We start from the raw sequence: 22,468 nt of genomic DNA, 5'->3' as shown, positions 1-22,468 counted from the left end.
GAGAAAAGGAACAACCAACATAAGCACAACCACAGGAGTGAGGAGAGTCCATGAGGGATTCCCATTTTGGGGGATTTCCTACATTTGTTATATCTGTTAGCTGACCATCTTGCTCAATCTGACTGCAGCTTCTCAACATTTTCTATGATCATCCTCACACAGACCCTCAATATTGTGACACCCCGTGTACGGCCTGAGGACTGCAGCATTGGGCTCCTGCCAAGAAATCATGACAAGAACCGAAGCATGGAGGTCCTGCCTCTTGACCGCTGCCTCCCCTTCCTTATCTCTGTGGATGGAGAATCAAGCAATTACATCAATGCAGCATTAATGGATGTAAGCAGATTTCTAGCTAATGCCCTTGCTCCCCTTCCTGCAGGCTGAATGGGCTAAGCCAGGTGGCATCCTGCTCCTCCTGGATAGCATCTGTGAACAGTTCTCTCCTCTGTCTCCTGAAGAGGCAGGAAGCTAATCCCACATCTGTGAGAGGTTACTTTTTCTATATGGAACCCCCCCCTTTTAAATTCTCTATCCATGATGGTATCATGGATACATTTTATCTATCCATGATCCTGTCAATGCAATCCAAGTTTGGATAGATCCTATCAAGTTTTATGAATGGACCTATTGATAAATGATGTGACTTCATTTCAGTCTAGCTAAAGTCATTAGAGTTAGCTATTAGGTCATGAATCTTTTTGTACACAGACATTCACAAAGATTCTCTTCTAAAGAAATCACAGAGAGGTTGCTATTGGTATCAGTGGAGGTACTACTCAAACCTGTGAAAACACAGATTTTTTGAAATACTAAAGAAGGGAAAGGTATGGACAGCCCATAACCCATTTGATTCTAGGTCATAGACTGGTTCTGTTCTTTGGTACCTCGGGTGTAAGATCTTGACTTTTTCCCTATCTATGGCCCTCACATTCTTTGCAAAGTCATCCTTTAACATGTAAGGATTGTCATTTTGTTTTTCCTCTAAGACTGGTATCATAGAAAGAGTTCATAGAATAGGAATTGGAAGAACTTATCATCACACTGCCACCTTCTACAAGAAGCCTTTCCTAGTCCCCTGAAGCTTTGCACCATCTCTCTGAGGTTCTCTGCAGTTAATCCTGAACATAGCTTATATTATATAGTTGCTTGCCTGATGTCTCCCTTTGTTGAATTGTGAACTTCCTTCTTTGAATCTTCAGCTCATTACACATTGCCAAGAACATAAGTGCTTGCTTGACGTGACTGGCCACTAACTTACTATGTCACCCTACTCAAGTCCCTTTTCTCTCACTGAACAAATTCCCTTCCCAGTGAAATGAGAATCTCATCTCTCCCTTGCCTTCCTCACAGCCCTGTCTCTTGGGAGTTTCATTTCCAGAAACCATACAGAGTCTTTTCCTGAGTTGTTGTCCAAGTTCTGATCAGTCTCAGCTTAATATTCCAAAGCTCCTTTCTTCCAAAGCACTCCCAGCATCCTCCTTGGCACATCACCATAAGCTGTGCCTTACAGGTAATCAGTGATTCATTTGTCACCAATCCTACATGAAGTCCCTGATTTAAGTGAATTATGAATTTAAGTCAATCTTCCAGTTTTCCTATGGTCATTGGCCAGTTCATGGATAATTATGTCTATATGGTTACATAACATCTGCCATGGCATGAGATGTTGCAAGATGAAAGGAACTTCTAAGATCTCCTCATCTAAACTTCTCATTTATCAATTACAGAAAGTGAGGTCCAGAAAATAGGAGGGATCTTCCTTAGGTCCCAAAGATAGCAAAAGGACAGAAACAGGATTGGAAATCCAATGTTTGGGGAGGAGTTGTTTTTCTTTGCCTACTCTATCACTGTTCTTTCCCATATACATCATATGGATTGGGATTCAGCCTGAATCTCACTGTATCCATATAGATTCCATATAGATGTTTGTTAGTCAGAGCTGGGCATGAATGTGAGTTTGTGAGTGTCTGTGTGTGTGTGTGTGTGTGTGTGTGTGTGTGAGAGAGAGAGAGAGAGAGAGAGAGAGAGTTAATGGGGCTGTTCTCATGTTTCTGAGAAAGTCCTTCTTTTGAATTCTGCTTCTTTTCTGCACACCCCCCCTCCATCCTTCCCGACAGTCCAAATACATTTACCCTACACATCTTTACCCCAAATCAAACTTTACATTGAAAGTCTATCTTGCTGGCCCTTTTTCTATTTTTCAGAAGCTCATGAGAATTCCAGAAGTCAGATAAGGACCACAGGCTAGGCTGATGCTAATTATATTCATTCGGCCCACAGGGCTTTTCTCTGGTTGCCTGTCATCTGGGTCTTTTCCTTCCTTTCTTAAAAGGGGAAGAAAAAAAAAAACAAAACTCTTATCTGTATTCCAGCTTAGTCTGTATATTATCTGGTAACCATAGCAGCTTTCTTCCTGGTAGAAAAATATGAAGTCCTCTGGGTTAATTTTTAATGTCTCCCCTGGTAAAAGATGATGTTATCCCCCAGAATGGATTGCTGGCTGATTCCTAAAAGCCAGCCAGAGCATGAGTCTTGAACATATTTGCAGATAAGGTCTGTCAGATACGCCAAGCTATTAGAGCATTTATCATGGAAGGAGGGGAGAGGACCAGGCCATGGCTCCCAGCATTCCGGAGCCAGAAGTAAATGAGCATGTCCCAGGTCTATTGGAATCTGCCTTTCATTGAATCCAGAACAGTACCCTTGAGGATTCACATTTCTGCTCTGGAACTTGAAGCCTATAGATGAGAAACAGTTCTACTGCTTCAACTGAGGTGAATGCAAAATCCCTCATCCAGTCCTGAGCCTCAGACCAGCCATGACATATGACCAAGGACACTCACTGCCTTTTCAGCAACTTCTCCCACAGGAGGTTTCTCCTGAGAAAGCAAAGTGAGAGCTTTTCTAACCCATTAGCAAATTGTTGATGTAGTCAAGGGTTTATTTGTCTTCAAATGTTCAATCAGCCTTTTCATGAGTATAGAAACGCAGAGATTTTTCTGATTTAGGAGTTAAAAGATGAAGAATCTGTACCAGTAGGCCTGGGTTCTAATCCTGACTTTGCCATTAAATTGCTTTGTGACCTGGGACAGGTCACTTCCTTGTTTCTGGCCTCAGTGACCCCTCTGAAATGAGGGTTTTGAATTGGTTAATCTTTAAGATCACTCCACATAGGAAGATACTATAATTGACTATGGACTGCGAGGTGGTGCAAAGGGTAGAGCTCTGGTCCTGGGGGTCAAAAATAACTCATCTTTCTGAGTTCAAATCCAGCTTCAAACACTTACTAGCTGGGTGACCCTGGGCAAGTCACTTAACCTTGTTTGCCACAGTTTTCTTATCTGTAAAATGAACTGGAGGAGGAAATGATAAGCCACTCTAGTTTCTTTACCAAGAAAATCCTAAATGGGCTCATAGAGAGTAAGGACTAAATAATAATCAAATAATTGCAACCAAATTCATTAAAAGCCTTTTTTATTTTTTTTAACAACATAAATGATGTTTACTGGGAATCTGCCCATCCATTTGTTTACAAAAGTAAACTCAAAGGATGCCATTAGGCCAGATGCCTTAAACTAGTGAATTACTAGGAAGTTAGATGGGACAGTAGATAGTCAGGTGGTATAGTTGACCTTGGGTCAGGAAGATCGGAGTTCAAATCTGACATCTTATAACTCCTAGATGTACAATCCTGGGCAAGACATTTCTTTTACTGTTAGAAAGATTTTATTGATTTTGAATTTTACAATTTTCCCCCTGATCTTGTTTCCCTCCCCCCATCCCCCACAGAAGGCAATCTGTTAGTCTTTACATTGTTTCCATGGTATGCATTGATCTCAGTTGAATGCGATAAGAGAGAGATCATATCCTTAAGGAAGAAAAATAAGGTATAAGAGATAGCAAAATTACATAATAAGATAATGGGTTTTTTTTTAAATTAAAGGTAAATAGTCTTTGGTCTTTGTTCAAACTCCACAATTCTTTCTCTGAATACAGATGGTATTCTCCACCCCAAAACTGTGCCTGATTGATGCACTGATGGAATGAGCAAATCCATTATGGTTGATCATCACCCCCATGTTGCTGTTAGGTTGTACAGTGTTTTTCTGGTTCTGCTCATCTCACTCAGCATCAGTTCGTGCAAATTCTTCCAGCCTTCCCTGAATTCCCATCCCTCTTGGTTTCTAATAGAACAATAGTGTTGCATCACATACATATGCCACAGTTTATTAAGCCATTCCCCAACTGAAGGACATTCACTTATTTTCCAATTCTTTGCTACCACAAACAGAGCTACTATGAATATTTTTGTATAAGTGATGTTTTTACCCTTTTTCATAATCTCTTCAGGGTATAGACCCAATAGTAGTATTGCTGGATCAAAGGGTATGCACATTTTTGTTGCTGGACAAGACATTTAATGTTTCCCAGTCTCAATTTCCTCACCTATAACATGGAGGTGATAAGAGCACCAACCTTGCAGAGTTTTTATGAGGATCAAATGAAATAATATAATCAAATGCTTTGCAGACCTCTAAATGGTCAATGGCAACTCTTATTATTTTATGCAAAAGGATTTCAAATGTATTTCTTTTAAGATTTCTTATATGTAAAACTGGCCCCTAATTTAGACCGCTTTTTCCCATCCCAACAGTCCGAGAGAAATTATAACCATTCTTCAATGGTTCCCCTGCAAAGTGGCGGGGAAACCACCAGCCACTGGCAAACAACATGAACAGCTGCTGGAGTAAATTGTCTGGAGTCACCTCCTGAGGGCTACTACCCTCAAAAAAATGATTTTTCTTTTTAATGATCCTTTTGCCCAAATTCAAAAAGAAAAAGTTTGAAAAGAAAAGAAATTTCTACCTTTGAGATAGAGTTCCACCTATTTGCTGGAAGGTAGGTATGGTAGAGTTGACAGAGGAGCCTAGAGCTATCAGCAGAAAGACCTGGGTTCAAATCCCACCTCTCATAGTTCCCAGTTATGAAACCACAGTCTAATTACTTAACCTCTTTTTGCTGCAGTTTCCTCATCTTTCAAACGAGAGTTAAATGCCTCTCTCACTTAGTGAAAAGATGATTCAAGTTAGATAAAGTGCTTTGCTAAAGCTCTGCAAAAATTTTAACTATTATTATTCCCTGATGGCTGCAGCTTAGGCTGCATTCTCCCTTCAGTGACCTTCTCCAACATTTATAGTCTCTACCTTGCAGTCTAGAATTTCATTATACCCCACCTCTTCCCCACCTTTGTGAGTCTTGTTTCCTCAGTGAGATTGTTAAGTACTTTAAGGGAAGGGAACATCTAGAACATGAAACCAGTGCTAGGGCTGCTCAGATCCTGCCTGTCTCTTAGTGCTAGGCATCCCTCTCCTTGGTCTTGCCAAAGTGAAGAAGCATATTTTCAGCTTAGACATTCATCCCTTTCCTGATCTTCTTTGCTGGTCAGTTTATGGAGAATTGACATCCTAGACCTAGTGCTCAAAGGAACCTCAGAGACCATCTACTCCAGAAATTCTTGGGGTCCATGATGACTTCTTTTCATAATCATAAAGTCCCTTTATCACCTTCAGCTTTTTTATTTTATGTATTCTTAGAAAGGGTGCACAGGTTTCACTAAATTGCTAATGAAAAGTTAAGAACCCAGTTGGGTTCTTGCCCAATGATCCAGTTCAATTCCCTCATTTTATAGAGAGAAATCTGAAGTCCAGAGACCTTTAGTGATTTGTTCAAAGGTGGTAAGTGATGGAGCTAGAGTTTAAATCCAGGTCCTTTGACTCTGAATATTGTTTTCTTTCTACACCGTGCTACATATCCTTACAGGTAGAATGATAAAAAATTAAAAGTAGGATAGACCTTTGAATCTAGCCAACTCAAACAGTGGAACCTTGAGGTTCAGAGAGAGAAGGTGCCTTTCTCAAGGTCACATAACAAAAATAAGTCTAAGCTTCTAAGCTGAAGCTTTCCCTGTAATTTGTCTCAGAGCAGAACACTGGAGGAAAATTCCTTTGCCCTCATACCTCGTATTTACTTTCTCTGGTATTCACTAGTACTAAGTGTGCCAGGCCCTTAAGCATCATACCCATCTGATGCTAGGGAACAGGGCTCGGAGAATTACCAATTTCTGGTCTTATCTTGATATTCCTAAATCCAAGCATGCCTCTTTTCCCTAAGGAGCCCTTGGGTCAGAACCTAGGGTCACAGAACTGCCACAGTCACATATAGCATCCCTAGCAAACAAAGAACAAGAGGTGTCCTTTCATCTCCAGTTGTGCTGTGGTTGGGGAATGAGGGGGGAAAATTTACCTCCCAGTATTTTTCATTTCATATTCTAATCATTATTATTTGCTGAGTCCCCAGACATAAATAATTTATTTGGATAATCCCTATTCCGGTGACACTTTTCTAATGAAATGTCTTAGTTTGAAGGAGAATGATTCCATTATGAGAAGGTTTCATTCACGCTGGAGCTGATAACGAGAAGGTCTCAGTGCTTTGTATAATCAGTTTAAATGACTCAGATGGCCTCCTGTCAGCCTCATGGGTCTAATAGTCATCTGAATAATGCTGATTGATGCATTTTTTAAAAGCCAATATTATTCTTTTGTCAGAGCCACAAGCAACCAGCGGCCTTTATCGTCACTCAGCACCCTCTTCCCAACACTGGGGCTGACTTCTGGAGGCTGGTGTTTGATTACAACTGCTCCTCAGTGGTGATGCTGAATGAGATGGATACCGCCCAGGTAGGTGACAACTTTGGTACAGACTCACCCTGAGTGAGCCAAAGTGTCTCAAAGAAATTAGGGACCAGGAGGTACATTTGAAGTGATACTGAAAGTTACAGATGCAATGACAGTTAGATAGTATAGGCTTCAAGTTAGACCTGAGTTCAAACTCTACCTTGTACATTCACTAGCTCTGTGACCTTGAGTAAGTCACTTAACTGCCCTCAGTCTCAGTTTCCTCATCTGTAAAATGGGCACTATCATAGGGCCTCCCTCACAGAGTTGTGAAGATTACCTTAGGTAATATATGTAAAGAAATGTATAAACCTCCAGTGTTCCAAGATCAGCTTTCATGTCTTTACCCAAATAAGAAATGCAACAAAAACAATTCTCATCGATATAGTTCCTTGTAACACCTAAATCCATTACTTCTTCTGAGCCTCATAATAATGCAACTTAGTACAAATATGATTTTCCGCATTTTATAGATGAGGAAACCCAGGGCTGGAGAAATGAAGTTATGGGTCACTTAGCTAGTAAGTTTAGATCTTGAAACCCATCCCAGATCACCTGAATTGTACCTAAAGGCTTTCTTTATTCTAAATCAAGAGAGATGATAACCATGTTGAGACATTCAAGGCCTTTACCTCTGACTGGAGATGGGCAGAATAAATACACCATTCGCCAAGTCTGAGTTAGTTTTACTGCCCTAGTCTTCCCTTGAAAGTCATCAGGGAGAGGCTCTAAGAGCTTGGATTAGATTTCATTGCTTTGTTTGTTCTGCTTATCACCAGTTAGAGATTTACTTGGTTTCTTTTCAAAGAGAGCTCATGGAGTCCTGAGAAGACACACAAATGAAAACACACACACACACACACACACACACACACACACACACACACACACACACACACAGTGTTAGCAGTGGGTTTCTGTCCACTAAGACAAAGAATTCCATTTCCTGTACTCATGGGTCCCTATCAGCACAAAGTGAGGTGTGGGGTATAGGGAATGGGGAAAGGAACATCTTCTCCAATCAATCCTCCTACCTTAGCTAAGGGAAATAAATTTATTTTAAAGAGTGTGTTCCCTCTAAAAAGCAAAGGAAGTGCCAAGAGTACCCCAAAAATGCTAAGTGATAAATTTCTGAGACTACATTATAAGGAGAAGATCCAGAAAAAAGCAGGTCATATCCCTAACATTCCATTTTTTTATTGTAAAATCCAGAACTTAATACCAAATAAAATGTGCATTTTCATATATAAAGTAGAACCAAAAAAGAGAGGTATTAAACTGAATAATTCTCTTCTATAAAGTTTACTTTTCTTTTTAAATCTATAAATTTGGGGCATCTAGGTTGCACAGTGGATAGAGCACCAGCCCTGGAGTTAGGAGTACCTGAGTTCAAATTCAGCCTCAGACACTTAATAATTACCTAGCTGTGTGGCCTTGGGCAAGCCACTTAACCCCATTTGCCTTGCAAAAACCTTCATATATATATAATATATATATATTCAACCTATAACTTTCAAAGCTGTCCTGCTTGTGTTTCTCTCTTGATTTCTTTCTGTTTTCATCTCTACATGATTTTTAAGGGACTCCGCTTTCTTTTATCATTCTTTCCCCTGGTAAGGACAAATTTGGAATTTTGTGTCCAATTGTAGATACCACATTTTAGGAAGGATGTTGATACACTACAATATTGAAAGAAGAGGACAAACAGGAGGAAGAGGGGACCCATGATCATTTCCTTGGCTGATTCTCTGAGAGGAATTGTGATATTTATCCTGAGGAAGAGGAGATTTAAAGATTTAAGACTAAAAATCATCTCTGTCTTCTATTTCAATTCTACAAATTCAATGATCATTTACTAAATATTTGTAATGTGCAAAACACTGCACTAGACAATGGAGATGCAAGGACATGAATAAAATAGTCCCTGCACTTCAAAAACTTATGATCTATTGAAGTAAGGGTGTTGCAGTGTGTTAAAGATATACAAGGAAAATTAGAAAAAGAGAAAGTATCAACAACCAGAGATATTTTGAAAGGTTTAAAAAAAAAAGAAAAGATACCTGAAATTGAGCATTAAATTGAAGGTGAGAATTCTAGGATGAGGAAGGGTAGTAGATTCCATTGGGTGGGGGGAGGGGGACAGAAAGAGGTAGTTTAGCTTGTCCAAATATTGAATCAGGATGTAAAGTACTGAATTTAGGGGAATGGCTAATAGTCTGGTTTGGCAAAAGCTTAGAGTTCATGAAAGGAAGTAATATAAAACAAGCATGTTTGATAGGTGAGAATCACCAACTTTACTGTTTGTAAAAGAATATAAATACCAGGCAAAAGACATGTTTTGGCTCATAAGAAATGAGGGTCAGGGGTGGCTAGGTGGTGCAGTGGACAGAGCACCGGCCTTGGAGTCAGGAGTACCTGGGTTCAAATCCAGTCTCAGACACTTAATAATTACCTAGCCGTGTGGCCTTGGGCAAGCCACTTAACCCCATTGCCTTGAAAAATCTAAACAAAAAACAAAAAACAAAAAGAAAAAGAAAAAGAAATGAGGGTCCATAGAAGATTTTTAGCTAAATGGCATGGTCAGTTCTGGGCCTTAGGAAGATGATTTGGGGTAGCTCTGCAGAAGATGGATTGGAAGATTGAATGTAGAGCAACCAATTAGCAGATGATTGCTATATTATAAGGAGATAACAGGTGATGAGGGTCTGAACTAGTTGTTTTCATGAAGAGAAAGGGAAGGAATTTGAGAAATATTGTAGAGGTTGAATTTATGAGACTGGTAATTGATCGGATTGAGTCAAAGATGATCCAACTGAAAATGTAAAGAGAGCCAAGAGAAGAATGCCCAAGGAGGGGAGAAACAGTCTACAATTTCCAAAGTTACAAAGACTACAATGAGGATGAGCACTGAGAGAAGGCTATTAGATTTATCAGTTAAAAAATAGTTGGAGACAAGCACTTTCAATCAGGAGATGTGATTGGAAACCACTTGGCAAAGGACTGAAAAATGAGGAAGTGAAATCAAGAGGTACATCTGGTAATGAAAGGGAAAGGCAATATGGGACAACAGCTTGAGAGATTCACAAGGTCAAGTGAAGGTTTGGCTTTGTTTTGCTTTAAAGGACGAGGCAAACTTGAATGTTTTTGTAGTGAGTGGGTAGAGAGCCAATAAATAAAAAAAGATAGAATATGAGAGGAAGGACATAATAAATAGTTCCTGGAGGATATGGAAAAGGATAGATGACGTCAAGGAGAGGATAATGATTTCTTTAGAGACAGCCACAGAAGAAGAGATCATGGGTGAAGATGGAGATGGACTCTGAGATATAAAATAAGGGAGAAGATAGAGTTTATTTTCTTAGTGAAGAAGCTAGACATCTGTTAAGAGAGAAGCAAATACAGGAGGCATTAATGGTTTGAGCAGAGAAGAGAAGATGTGGAATAGCTATTAGGGGACATAAAATATAAAGTCAAAGCTGACATATGGAAGATGGATTAGATTTATCATGTTTGGCCCCCTAAGGGAAGAACCAGGAATAATGCATTCAAGTTATAAAGAGCCAGATTTCAACAACTTAAAAAAAAGTTTCCTAGCAATTAGTGCTGTCCTAAAATAGAATGACTTGCTTTACTAGGTAATGAACCCCCCCATTAGAAGTATTCAAGCAGAGGCTAGATGTTTGTAGCAATCAATTTAGAAATTATTCTTACATCTATGAGTGAATCATACTATGTCACCTTTCTCTGAGATTCTACGAGGAGCTAAAATAAAAATGTAGTTCTCAATCATTTTATTGTTCTAAAAGCATCCTAATATGTGCTGAGCATCATGTCAATGGGTGGGCTCATTCAAAGTAAGTATAAGATATCACCTTGGCCACCAAGAACTCATCATCTAGTTGGGGAGAGATTGCAAAGATAGATGATAGAGCATTTATTAAGTGCCAACTATTTGCCAGATTCTGTCTTAGTGCTAGGGATAGAAATTCAAACAAATTAGATAATCCTCAAGGAACATGCATTCTAATGAGAAAAGGCAATACAAAAAAGATCTGAAAAGGGATCAATGTAAAAAAAGGCTCGAAATGCAGCTCACCTAGTAGAGTTGAGCAGCCTGGAAGCAGAGTCCAAGTCTGAGTTGGACATTGGAGAGGAAGCTTAAGGATGATGGCCAAAGTGGAGGCAGCAATGGTAAGCAGATGGCTGGGAAGCGGACTGAAATACAGGAAGTAATTCATTAGCAAGATTGTACATGTCAGCATTCTATGCCAGTGAAAATGGAACTGAATTGTGAAGTATGACCAGGGAAATGAAAAGACTGAAACACATTGCTAATTGTACAATACAGATGAAAATGCAAAAGGAGTTTAGAGAAGGGAGAGACTAGCCAACACAAAAATTAGCTGAAGGAACTGGAATGTTTAGCTTGGAAAAAGGCCAGAGACTATCTATAGACTTGCTTTTTGTCTTCAAAGGACAGGCATATGGAAGAGGGGTTAGACTTGTTCTTCCTGATCCTAAAAGGTAAGAACTAGAAGAAATAGGTAGGCATTGCTGAGAGAGCTTTCAGTTTGATCAAAGGAAAAACTTCCAGCAATTTCTCTCCTTTTTCAACTTATATTTTATTTTTCCAAATACATATTATAAAAGTTTTTCAACATTCATTCATATGCATGTGTATATTTTTATGTTAAAAATTTTCCTTCTACTCTCCCTTCCCATCCCCCTCCCCTAAGCGGGGAACAGTCAGGATAGCATTGTATATATACATATTTTGATAAACATACTTACTGATTAGTCATTTTCAGTATGAAGAATTAGGATTAAGGGAGAAAAATACAGAGCAATTTCTCATGTGAAGGGTCAGAAGGTCATAGACTGAGAATTAGAAGGACCTTCAAGAACATCTAGTTCAATCCTTTCTTTTTAAATGGGGAGAGATGGGTCCTGTCTAGGTTCACCCAAAAGGCAGAGATGGGATTGGAATCTGGCTCTTCCTATTCCATCTCAGTCAGCCAAAAGGCAAGAAGGGAAAAAAACTCAGGGTTATCTAGACTAAAGCTTTCCACATTAATTTCTTTTTTCATGAGCCCCTCTATCTGCACCTGTGTGCTCCTTCCTTGTATAGCACCCTTTTAGGGTGGTGGAATGCTATCTCCCAGTAGGATTAGCAGAGCTTCCTCCCAGAAGGAACAGAAAAGAGCAAAAGATGATGGCAATTTAGGGTTCAGGATCTAGAACTAGGTCTGGAGATCTATCAATCCCCAAATTATCTTTTTAGCCCTACAAATTTCTCAGCCTGGACTGATCTTTGCAGAACAGCCTCTGTGTATGCAAAAAATAAAGCCTGGAGGGGCAGCGGGATTTGCTGGCATATACAGTTGGCAAGATGCTCTTGAAATCTGCAGATGAATAGAGTATTTATTTATATAAATATTTCTATGATGCTCATCACAGCAGCAGCTGGGAGCCTTGCATCATTATAAAAGAAAAATTAAAAATAAACAATGACACATTGGGAGAATCAGAAAATCCATTGCCATGCAATTTCAATGGCACCTGGAAAAGCTACCTTTCAAAATCAGTGTCAGCATTTGTCTGCCAGGGGCCAAGGCCAAGGCCAGCCTGAGTCAGAAAGACTTGACTAAGGAAAGAGGCTGTACTTCATACACTAAGCAGAATCACACCTTACCTATGAAAGCCAGCCCATAATTGAATGGCTAAGAAATGGTAGGGAAGAAAGGGGGAGGGTACCCAAACCCAATTGAAGACAACAGTGTAACTCCAGGATGCCAAGCCTCTGTGTCCCCAAACTAATTCTGTCTATGACAGAAACCTTATTAGAGCCACCTAATGCATGGAAAGACTTAAAGTCAGGAGAACCAAGTCCAAATCCAAGGTTATGCTTCCAACTATAGTCATGCAACCATAAGTACTATCATTTCACTTGGTCTCATTTTCTTCATATGTAAAATGTTCTACCCTAATATTTATCTATCTATTTATCTATCTAGATATAGCTATATAAATAAAAGCTGCTTTGCAAACCTAATTACACTCTAGAAACAAAATCAAGAATTATCATTTCTCAGTTACCCCTTTTTTTGACCCTAAAGAGCCCATTTTTAAGTCACTTTTTGAATGAATCCTGCTCTTAAACAAAGGAAGAAAGAATGAACATCAAGGAAATCAAATAGAATAAAGTGGGAGAGACTCAGAGAAAGGGGGTAGTATTTATAAAGATGAGGAGGAGCCAGAGTAGGAAGCAGGGTCAAGGAAGAAAGAGTCCATTTTCACCTTGGGAAGTCTGCAACCACAACAGGAGTTGGGAAGCTTGATGGCTTCATTTACTCTTGTCTGGCCTGCAGGGCAAATACCAAAAGGTAACATCCCTATTTATAAATATAGTTGGAATTACTCAACTTCAGTCCCTTTGGCTCCCTTCACCAGAGCAGGTATAAGCCAGCCATACTTTCTCCTGAGCTTTCTTATCTGTATTTTTGTATAAATTCTTGGTAAAGGGTTTATGACTTGGAACCTTTCTCTTAACTGTTTTTCTTAGCATTTCTTCTGGGTCCTTACAATCAATCAGTTATTAATTTTTTTGTATTTTTTCCAATTACATGTAAAGATAGTTTTCAACATTCATTTTTGTCAGATTTTGAGCTCCACATTTTTTCCTTCCATCCCCTCTTCCTTCCCCATGACAGCTAATAATCTAAGTTATATATGTATAATCATGTTAAAAATATTTCCATATTAGTCAGTCTATGAAAGAAAAAGCAGAACAAAAGGGGAAAAATCATGAGAAAGAGAAAAAACCAAATTTTTAGAAAGTAAAAACAGTATGTTTTGGTCTGCAATCAGACTTCATAGTTTTTTCTCTGGATGTGGATAGCATTTTCTATCACAAGTCTTTTGGAATTGTCTTTGAACATTGAACCACCGACAAGAGTTAAGTCTATCACAGATTATCATGCAATGATGCTGCTAATGTGTAGAAGGTCCTACTGCTCACTTCACTCAGCATCAGTTCATGTAAAATTTTCCAGGTTTTTCCTGAAATTTATCTTTTATTTTAATTTTCATTTATTTTCATTTATTTTTTCATCCATATGCACATGTATATTTTTAAGTGACAAAATTTCCTTCCACCTTCTCTTCTTACCCCTCTCCCCTCAGTGGTGAACAGTCAAGTTAGCATTGTACATATGTATTTTTGATAAACATGTTTATAGATTAGTCATTTTTGGAATTAAGATTAAGGGATAGAGCTATATAAGTGATAATTTTTATAAAGTGTTCATCAGATACTGAAGAGTTGTTTTTTCTATTTTGTTTTTGTTCTGTTTTGTTTTTCTTCTTCTTCTTCTGGATGAAGATAACATTGTCCATAACCAATCTGCTTCCATCAAGGTTATTCATCTCACAATGCTGTTAATGTGTACATTGTTCTCTTGGTTCTGCTCCCTTTGCTCAGCATCAGATCGGGTAATTCATTCCATGCTTCTCTAGAGTCCAACCATTTATGGTTTCTTATAGAGCAATAGTATTCCATAGTATTCATGTACCATAATTTAGCCATTCCCCAGTTGATGGACATCCCCTCAATTTCCAATTCTTTGCCACTACAAAAAGAGATGCTAAGAATATTTTGTAACATGTGGGACTTTTCCTATTTTTTATGACTTCTTCTGAATATAAGCCTAGAATTGGAATTGCTGGGTCAAAGGGAATGAACATTTTTATTGGTCTTTGGGCATAGCTCCATATTGCTTTCCAGAATGATTGGATCTGTTTACAATTCCACATCAACATCCCAATCGTCCCACAACCTCTCCCACATTAATCATTTTCTCTTTTTTCTCATCTTAGCCAGTCTGATAGGTGTGAATGAAATTTATCTTAAGAGATATTTTAATTTTTTAAATTTTTAATTGTTGTATCTAGCACAGTGCTAGATACAAAGATAAACATAATCTAGTCCATGTCTCATGGAGTTTGCATTCTTCCCAAAAAGGCAATAGGTACCTATCTAGGTTCATCCTAAATAAGTACAGGATGATTGTGATGATGAAAGAGTGGAAGAGAAGGGGAGGGGAGAAGAATATTAGGAAAGGTCTCGTGTGGAAGGTGGTATTTGAGCTGAATTTTGGGGGGGGGGGGGGTTTTAGGCTTTTGCAAGGTAATGGGGTTAAGTGGCTTGCCCAAGGCCAGACAGCTAGGTAATTATTAAGTATCTAAGGACGGATTTGAACTCAGGTACTGCTGACTCCAGGGCCAGTGCTCTATCCACTGCGCCACCTAGCCTCCCCTGAGCTGAGTTTTGAAGGAAACTAGAGTGTCTTAGCCAAGAGCTAAGGAGGGAGCACATTTTAAGTATGAGCAGGGAAATGTAGGACTGGAATGTTGGCTACCTGATATTTGTAATGCATTAAAAACAACTGATGAAGTGGATAGAGTACCTGTCCTGGAGCCAGAAGGATCTAAGTTCAAATCTTTCCTCAGACATTTAATACTTACTAGCTGTGTGACCCTGGCAAGTCACTCAACTCTGCTTCATCCACCCCCAACCCCCCAAAAATGATGTCCTCCTCTAGTACAAGGGTAGGAGGGATATAGTTTGGGACTTAAAATGCAGCCAAAAAAAAGATTAAATTAACCAAAATAGTCTGTCACATAAACAAATGGAAAGGGAATTTGGGGCCAAACTATCTTGATTTCATTCATGTGATAGTGACTGATTAGGAATCATAGGCTTGAAAGTCATAAGTGACCTTCGAGGTCATCTAGTCTATATTTTATAAAGGAAGAAAGTGAGGCTCAAATGAACAAGGGTGCCACCCTAATGGATGAATTTCTCTGCCAGTGTGTCTCTCTATCAATATCTGGACATGTCCTTATGTGTCTGATTCAGTCTCTACTTCCTCATTCTTATTTTGCTTCCTTTTTCTCCTGTCTTGATTTCATAATTGATCATAAAATAGAACTGAAGGTTATTCTTTTTATGTGTGGTATCTATGGAATAGATGGCTATGTTCTCTTCCTAATTTAAAAGAACAGATGAGTGAACCATTTTATAGTTCTCTCTAAAAACAAAAATGTGATGCTGCTTTTTTCCCTCAGTGAGTCCTTGATGAATCATTATTGTAGGTCAACAGTCCCTGATTGTTTATGTATGTGTATAAGGTGTGCCTTTGTGTATCTATATTTTCAAATGAGATAATGGGTGGGGTTTATAAAGCAATGAGGATTTTCTATATGCTCCTTCAGTGCCCTGAGTTAAGACCTGGAGATACAAAATCAAAACCAAAACTATCCATGCCTTCAAGGAGCTTACATTCTAGAAGATAAATCAGAAAGACTGAGCTCCTGAATCCTGGCTGTGCCACTTCCTAGCTGGGTGTCCTGGGTCTAGGGAGCCATCTAACTTATATGGGCTCCTCTGTCCAGTGGAGACAGTACTAACTATCCCCTCCCCATCACAGAGCTATTGTGGAGTCTCTAATAAGACAAGATGTTTCGTGGATTGTAAAATACCAAGATGATTTTCTAGCTGGCAAGTCCATCACTAAATCTACCAGAAATATCAACATGTGACATTTTCCAGTGTACTTATTCTCCTGACAACTTGTTTATTTGCAACAACTGATGAGCCTTTTCTGATTTTATCTGAGAAAATGGGGTTGAGCCTGGGGGTGGGGAGAAAAGCAGAGTAAAGAGTAGAGCCAATCATCCACTAATTATGTTTCCTTCTTAAACTCACCCCCCTACCCCCCAACCCCCACCCCACCCCTGCCCAGAGCACATATTTTTGTGTCCCAAATCTACATGAAAAGCAGAGAATACCATGAGGATAAACAACTGTAGCCTGTTTCGACACACACATTCTATGCTGCTTTTCAACAAATTTAGCTCATTATCAGAAAGCAGGGTAGTCATTTTAAAAATACTGGCCTGGTGCCAGTCTCCAATCCTGGGAGTCCTCGATGCCACCTGGAGACAGACCTGCTGGAAGGAGAGAGAAATGATGCCCACACAAAGGCAGTATGAGTAACAGCCCACACCTCAAGGCTTTCCTGATCCCCTTAATTATTTGTTTGCCCCCTGCCCCCCAAATCATTATGTATAGTCTTATCTGTTCTTGTCTCCCTGGAAATAAAAGGAACAGTTGGGATTTTTTTGGTGGGAGTTTTTTCGTTGTTGTTAATCTTTCTATTCCCAACACTTAGCACAAAGCTTTTGAGCAGCAGGTAAATATTTGGCTAATGAAACCTCGAGCTGGAAAGGACCTTAGAGATCAGCTAGTCTAAAGCCTGATGGATCAGGAAACTTGGGGAAAGAAGAAAGCAACCTGCCCAGAGTCACTTGGCTAATAATTCATATAATAGAGCTGGAATTTGGCCGCAGCTCCTGATTGGTTGCTAGTGATGGGGTACCTGATGGCCTGCCTCTCACCCTGACCCCCCAGCTCTATTTCATTGGTTGGTAGTCTTGGGCAAGTAAGAGTCACATTGTGCTGATGAATAAAGGAGAGCTGACCCACCTATTCAGACCTTCCTTCTTCCTTCCCATTTTCATAGATTAGACAAATCTCATTGGAGCAAGATCCCTTCTGCACTGCACTCACATACACACACCAGGAATAGTAATAGCCATCTTTCATATATTAATTACCATGAGTCAGACACTGTTTCCCCCATAGAATGTAAGCTTCTTAATGGCAGGAGCCCTTTAACCTTTTGTCTTTTGTCACCCCCAGAGCCTGGGGCATTGTCTGGAATACAGTAGGTACTTAATAAATGCTTGTAGCTTGAAGTTATTTGAAGTCTTCTAAATCCAAGTTTCCTCATCTATAAAGGGAAGGAATTGGAGTACACCATATCTAAGGCATCCTCTGGCTTTGTGTCCAGACTATTATTGAGGAGAGAGCACTGCAGATTCCAGGAATGTTAACTAATCCTTTGAATTAGGCTTAGATCACACAAGAGGCTGCCCTATGCCATCTCTCCTTCACTGGGGCCTTGGTAGCCCCTCTGCCCAAGCTATTTTTGTTCATCTAGCAGCCTTAAAGAGAGTCCTCCACTAGCTATTTCCACTCCAGCTGTGGAATGAGAAGCTACTTCAGAACCCAATTGTTGGATATCCCTTGACCACCCTAAAGTGAAGCTCCCTGTAGACATCCTGGGCAAGAGGCAGATCCTCAGAAACCTGGTAGTCCTTCCATACAAGGACCATTTGCAGGAAATGGGAGTGGTGAGCCTGAGACTTAAGGGCAGAGGTAGAGGGGGTTTGAGGGGGTTTTCTCATATTAGACTTCTGCTTCACCCTGGTGAGTGGAACTAGGAGCAGTGAGTGGAAATTTCAGGCAGGCAGATTGCTGTTTTCAATCAATCAGCATTTGTTATGCTCCAGACCCTGGCATAGCATGGCACTCCAGTAGACACTGGAGATACAAAGACAAAATTAAATAATCCCTGCTCTTTGCTATTCAGTTGTTTCAGACACATTCAATTCTTCACGACCTCATTTGGGTTCTTTTGGCAAAGATACTGTAGGGATTTGTCATTTCTTTCTCCAACTCATTTTACAGATGAGTAAACTGAGGAAAACAGGGTTAAATGACCTGTCCAGGGACACATTGCTTGTCATTGTCTAAGGTTAAATTTGAATTCAGGAAAAATGAATCTTCTTGACCCCCCCCCCCAGACCCAAATCCAGTCATAAAGAGTTTATAATATATCAGGAGAAACAATTTTATATATATATATATATATATATATATATATATATATATATATACAGAATAAATATTATATATATATATATATATATTTTTAAATACAAAATAGAGTTGTCAACTCTAAGGAAGGAATGTCAGAGATGTTGTGGAGGACATTCTGATGTAGGAATCAGCCTGGACAACATGCCCTCTGGGGGTCCTTCTGGCTCTGAGATTGTGGGATTCTATAATTGACCAACCCTTCATGCAGAACTGAACAGCTCTCTTACTAATAAAGAAAGGGCATGTTTTCCACTCTCAAACAAAAACAGGAACATGTCCTTCCTCAGAAGATAACTGTAGTACAGAAAAACAGCATTAGGATTAAATACTTCTGGGGCAGCTAGGTGGCGCAGTGGATAAAGCACCGGCCCTGGAGTCTGGAGTACCTGGGTTCAAAACCGGTCTCAGACACTTACTAATTACCTAGCTGTGTGGCCTTGGGCAAGCCACTTAACCCCGTTTGCCTTGCAAAAAAACAAACAAAAAAAAAAGGATTAAATACTCTTAGCCCTGGGGCTGAAAAGAGAACTCTCCTAATAGAAATAGGCTTGTCTAAACCCTTCCACCACCTTGAAGATCAACACACCCAGAAGGCTGTAGTACAGGAATGTCTCTGAACAGGCTCCCAGGTGCTCTGTAGAAAATGTATTCTTTTCTTTGGGGGATAATGTGAATGTTTGGAAGTGGGAGAAAAAATGTATTTGGAATATGAGGAACTGGGTCAAATTACTTCAACTAGCCAAGTGACCTTAGGCAATCAAAAACACTTATTAAATAACTACTATGACCAAGCATTGTGGTAAGCATAGCATAAAGAATTCAACAATCCTTGCTCTTGAGCAATTTATATTTAGGGTAACAATATTGCCAAACTTTTCATCCTTAATAAGTATTGTTATTATTATTATTATATAAAATTATAAAATGCCATCCATATCCAGAGGGAAAAATCTATGTTCACTTTTAAAAATTTGTTTTGTGGGGGGTTTTTTCTCATGATCCCCCCCCCTTTTGTTTTGAATCCTCTTTCATATCACATTTTGCAATGATAACTTGTATCAGATTACTTGCTGTCAGGGGAGAGGGGAGGAAGGTAGAAAGTTTATAAAAAGTTGAATGTTGAAAACTATCTCTGCATGTAATTGGAAAAAATAAAATGAAGCAACAACAAAAAAGAAACTCCTTGAGGTCAGAAATGGATGCATTTTGTGGGGAGTGTATCCTCAGCAACTAGCACAATGTTTGGCACATGCTCTGCATGTAACTGGTTGGTAGATTGCTTGATTAGTCAGTGCAGAAGGCGTTTTTTAAAACTCAAGAACAGAAAGTCCCTCCCCCCCAAAAAAATTAACAAAAAAGAAAAATAAATAAAATTAATTTTTAAAATATTTTTTAAAATTAAAAAAAAAGAAAGATCCTCCAAAGGCTCTTTAAGGATGACTGAAAAAGCAGAGCAAGGATCTGATGGCAAAGTAGTATCCAAAAATGGAGGAGGCTCATTTGAAGCATATCGGAATTCATTTGTTGGAGAAATTAGCCTGGAAATCTCATTAAAAGAGACTTAAATGATTTTTTAGTTCCATGCAGTTTGAAAATTCAGTGGGGCAGGAGGAGGGGAAGAAGTGCGGTACTCATGTTCTACTTCTTACACCTCTCATCTGATGCACAACTAGCATTCACAGCAATGGATTCAATGCAAATGATAAAAATGTTAATTAAAAAAAAAAGACTGCTCTGATTAATCCAAATTCCATGCAGACTCTGACCAGCTCTGGTCTTATCTATGCTGGCTCCCCCAGCCCCTCATTATTGTCAGAATGGAGATGGAGAAAAGCCCATGGCAAAGAGAAATAAAGTTTAAATTGTCATTACTTCCCAACTCAGCAGATGTGCTGCTCCTCTGGCCACAGAGGCCCCATGGACCCCCTCGCCTGCTTACCAACATGCTTACTTGCTACCCAATTAACCTCCCTTAGAGAGGAGGGTGGTGAAGCTATAGATTTAACTCTTATAGATCTTTGACTCTAAGACTTTGAGGCCCTTGAATCAGAAGGAAAACATTCTCTTGGGGATGAAAATTTAAAATAACATGCTGCCCTGAGGTTTGGTACTGACCGGGCATCAGGTCATGAACTTGGTTGGGGTTTCTTCTGATTCACCCATCTATAGCCACCAAACAAAGTCTAGAGGAGCTGAACCCCATGACCTCATTTTTCATTAATACCATACTCTTGTTAGCACACTGAGCTGGCTGGGCCTACAAGAAGGATGCCCCAGGAATAAGCTGAATCTGGTTATCAGGATATTTCCCTCCTATCCATTAACCTCACTTATTTTCTCTCTCTGTTTTTTGTGCTTATACTAGCTCTGCATGCAGTATTGGCCAGAGAAGACATCCTGTTGTTATGGGCCAATCCAAGTGGAGTTTGTATCGGCTGACATCGATGAGGATATTATCAATAGAATATTCCGAATCTGCAACATGGCGAGAGTAAGTCCAGTGTCTGCCATTTCTTTCTTTGCAGACCAATTTTTCCTCTTAATCCTGATGATTTTATTTAACTAGGTGTTTGTAGGAAGCAAATGAAACAGCTACTGAGATAAGTGGGTGGGTGAAGGGGAGAGGACCATGATGAATTGAAATCCCCACCCAGTCTTCTTAATGAAATTAGAAGATAAGAGGGCACATATACTCTTTACATCCTGTAACACCATCAGACAGACACTGATTAGGTGCCCCCTGTTCAACCCCTAACTCCACACAAGCAATAAGTAGGAGTGATTATGTGAAAACACTAGTAGCTAGATCTCCAAGCAGGACCCCAGCCCAGCTGATCTAATCATCTCCACTGAATCTCAAAAATTAGAATATCTATCCAGTGAAGCTGTCATAAACAGAGAATGGTTGTGTTTCTACTTGATACTCACTAGAATGCTACTTGGTCCCAAAACCTACAATACAAATAATGAGGACAGTTAACCCGAGTCCCTTTCTTTCCCAGACACCCCTCTTTTTTATTCAGTTTGGAAGGATATCTTGAGAAATATGACATAGTTAAAAGAACATTGGATTTGGAGTCCAAACCCCTGGGTTTGAGTCCCATACTCAGGACTTAATGTGACTTTAGGCAAATCATAGGTTTACCTGGGCCATTGTAAATGGGGGCATGAGATTCAGTGATCTTCAAGGTCCCCTTAAACTATAAATTCTGTGAGTCTATCTTCTGACTACTCTAGTACTAATGTAACTCAAATCACCGCCTTTAGACCTGAGCATCTCGTGGAGTATTTCCAGTCCTAGAAATATGTTTTTTTAGAGTCCCCTTAAAGATTATAGGATTACATTTCCATAGCACTAGAATGTAACAATCCACTGTCTCCATTTTCAGCCACAAGATGGGTATCGCATTGTACAGCATTTACAATACATTGGCTGGCCTGCCTACCGGGACACACCTCCCTCCAAACGCTCCCTTCTGAAGGTCGTCCGGCGCCTAGAGAAGTGGCAGGAACAATATGACGGGAGAGATGGACGAACAGTTGTCCACTGCTTGTAAGTGTAACAAAATCCTCTCCACCATGGTGAGGTTGGCTGCTGGGGTGGACTCTGGGGAGGGGTAGAAGTGCACAGATGCACTCAATCAGATGAAAGTCATTACCATATTAGTCCCTGCAGTCTGTTGAAGGGATCCAATAGCAATCCAAATAAGACAGTGTATGTAGTAAGGTTAGAGAAGCATTGAATCAAGTCAGGAGACTTGATTTCTAGTGTTAGATTTTCTACTGATTCACTCTGAAATCTGGACTAAGTCATATCCCCTCACTAGTCTTCAGTTTCTTCATCCATAAAGTTGGAGACAATAAACTTCAACCATCTAACTCATAAGACATCTCTAGGGTTTCTTCTAAGTCTACAAAAGCACTTTTCCAATATCAAAATGCTATA

The 22,468-nt window shown here is 39.6% G+C and overlaps 1 protein-coding gene across 3 annotated transcripts in view; it reads left to right on the top strand.

Moving 5' to 3' along the window:
- The window catches only part of PTPRT (protein tyrosine phosphatase receptor type T), a 1,378,737-nt gene that overhangs the window by 1,339,570 nt on the left and 16,699 nt on the right, over positions 1–22,468 (top strand). For all 3 annotated transcript variants that reach the window (XM_074211996.1, XM_074211997.1, XM_074211998.1), the window contains 4 exons: positions 163–336; positions 6,609–6,740; positions 20,888–21,013; positions 21,912–22,075. In XM_074211996.1, the coding sequence (XP_074068097.1) occupies positions 163–336; positions 6,609–6,740; positions 20,888–21,013; positions 21,912–22,075 (596 nt within the window). The remainder of the gene's footprint in view (positions 1–162; positions 337–6,608; positions 6,741–20,887; positions 21,014–21,911; positions 22,076–22,468) is intronic.

Source organism: Macrotis lagotis, chromosome 1 (genome assembly GCF_037893015.1).
Source record: "Macrotis lagotis isolate mMagLag1 chromosome 1, bilby.v1.9.chrom.fasta, whole genome shotgun sequence".
Classification (NCBI taxonomy): Eukaryota; Metazoa; Chordata; class Mammalia; order Peramelemorphia; family Peramelidae; genus Macrotis; species Macrotis lagotis.
This window is presented reverse-complemented; position numbering and strand designations above follow the sequence as displayed.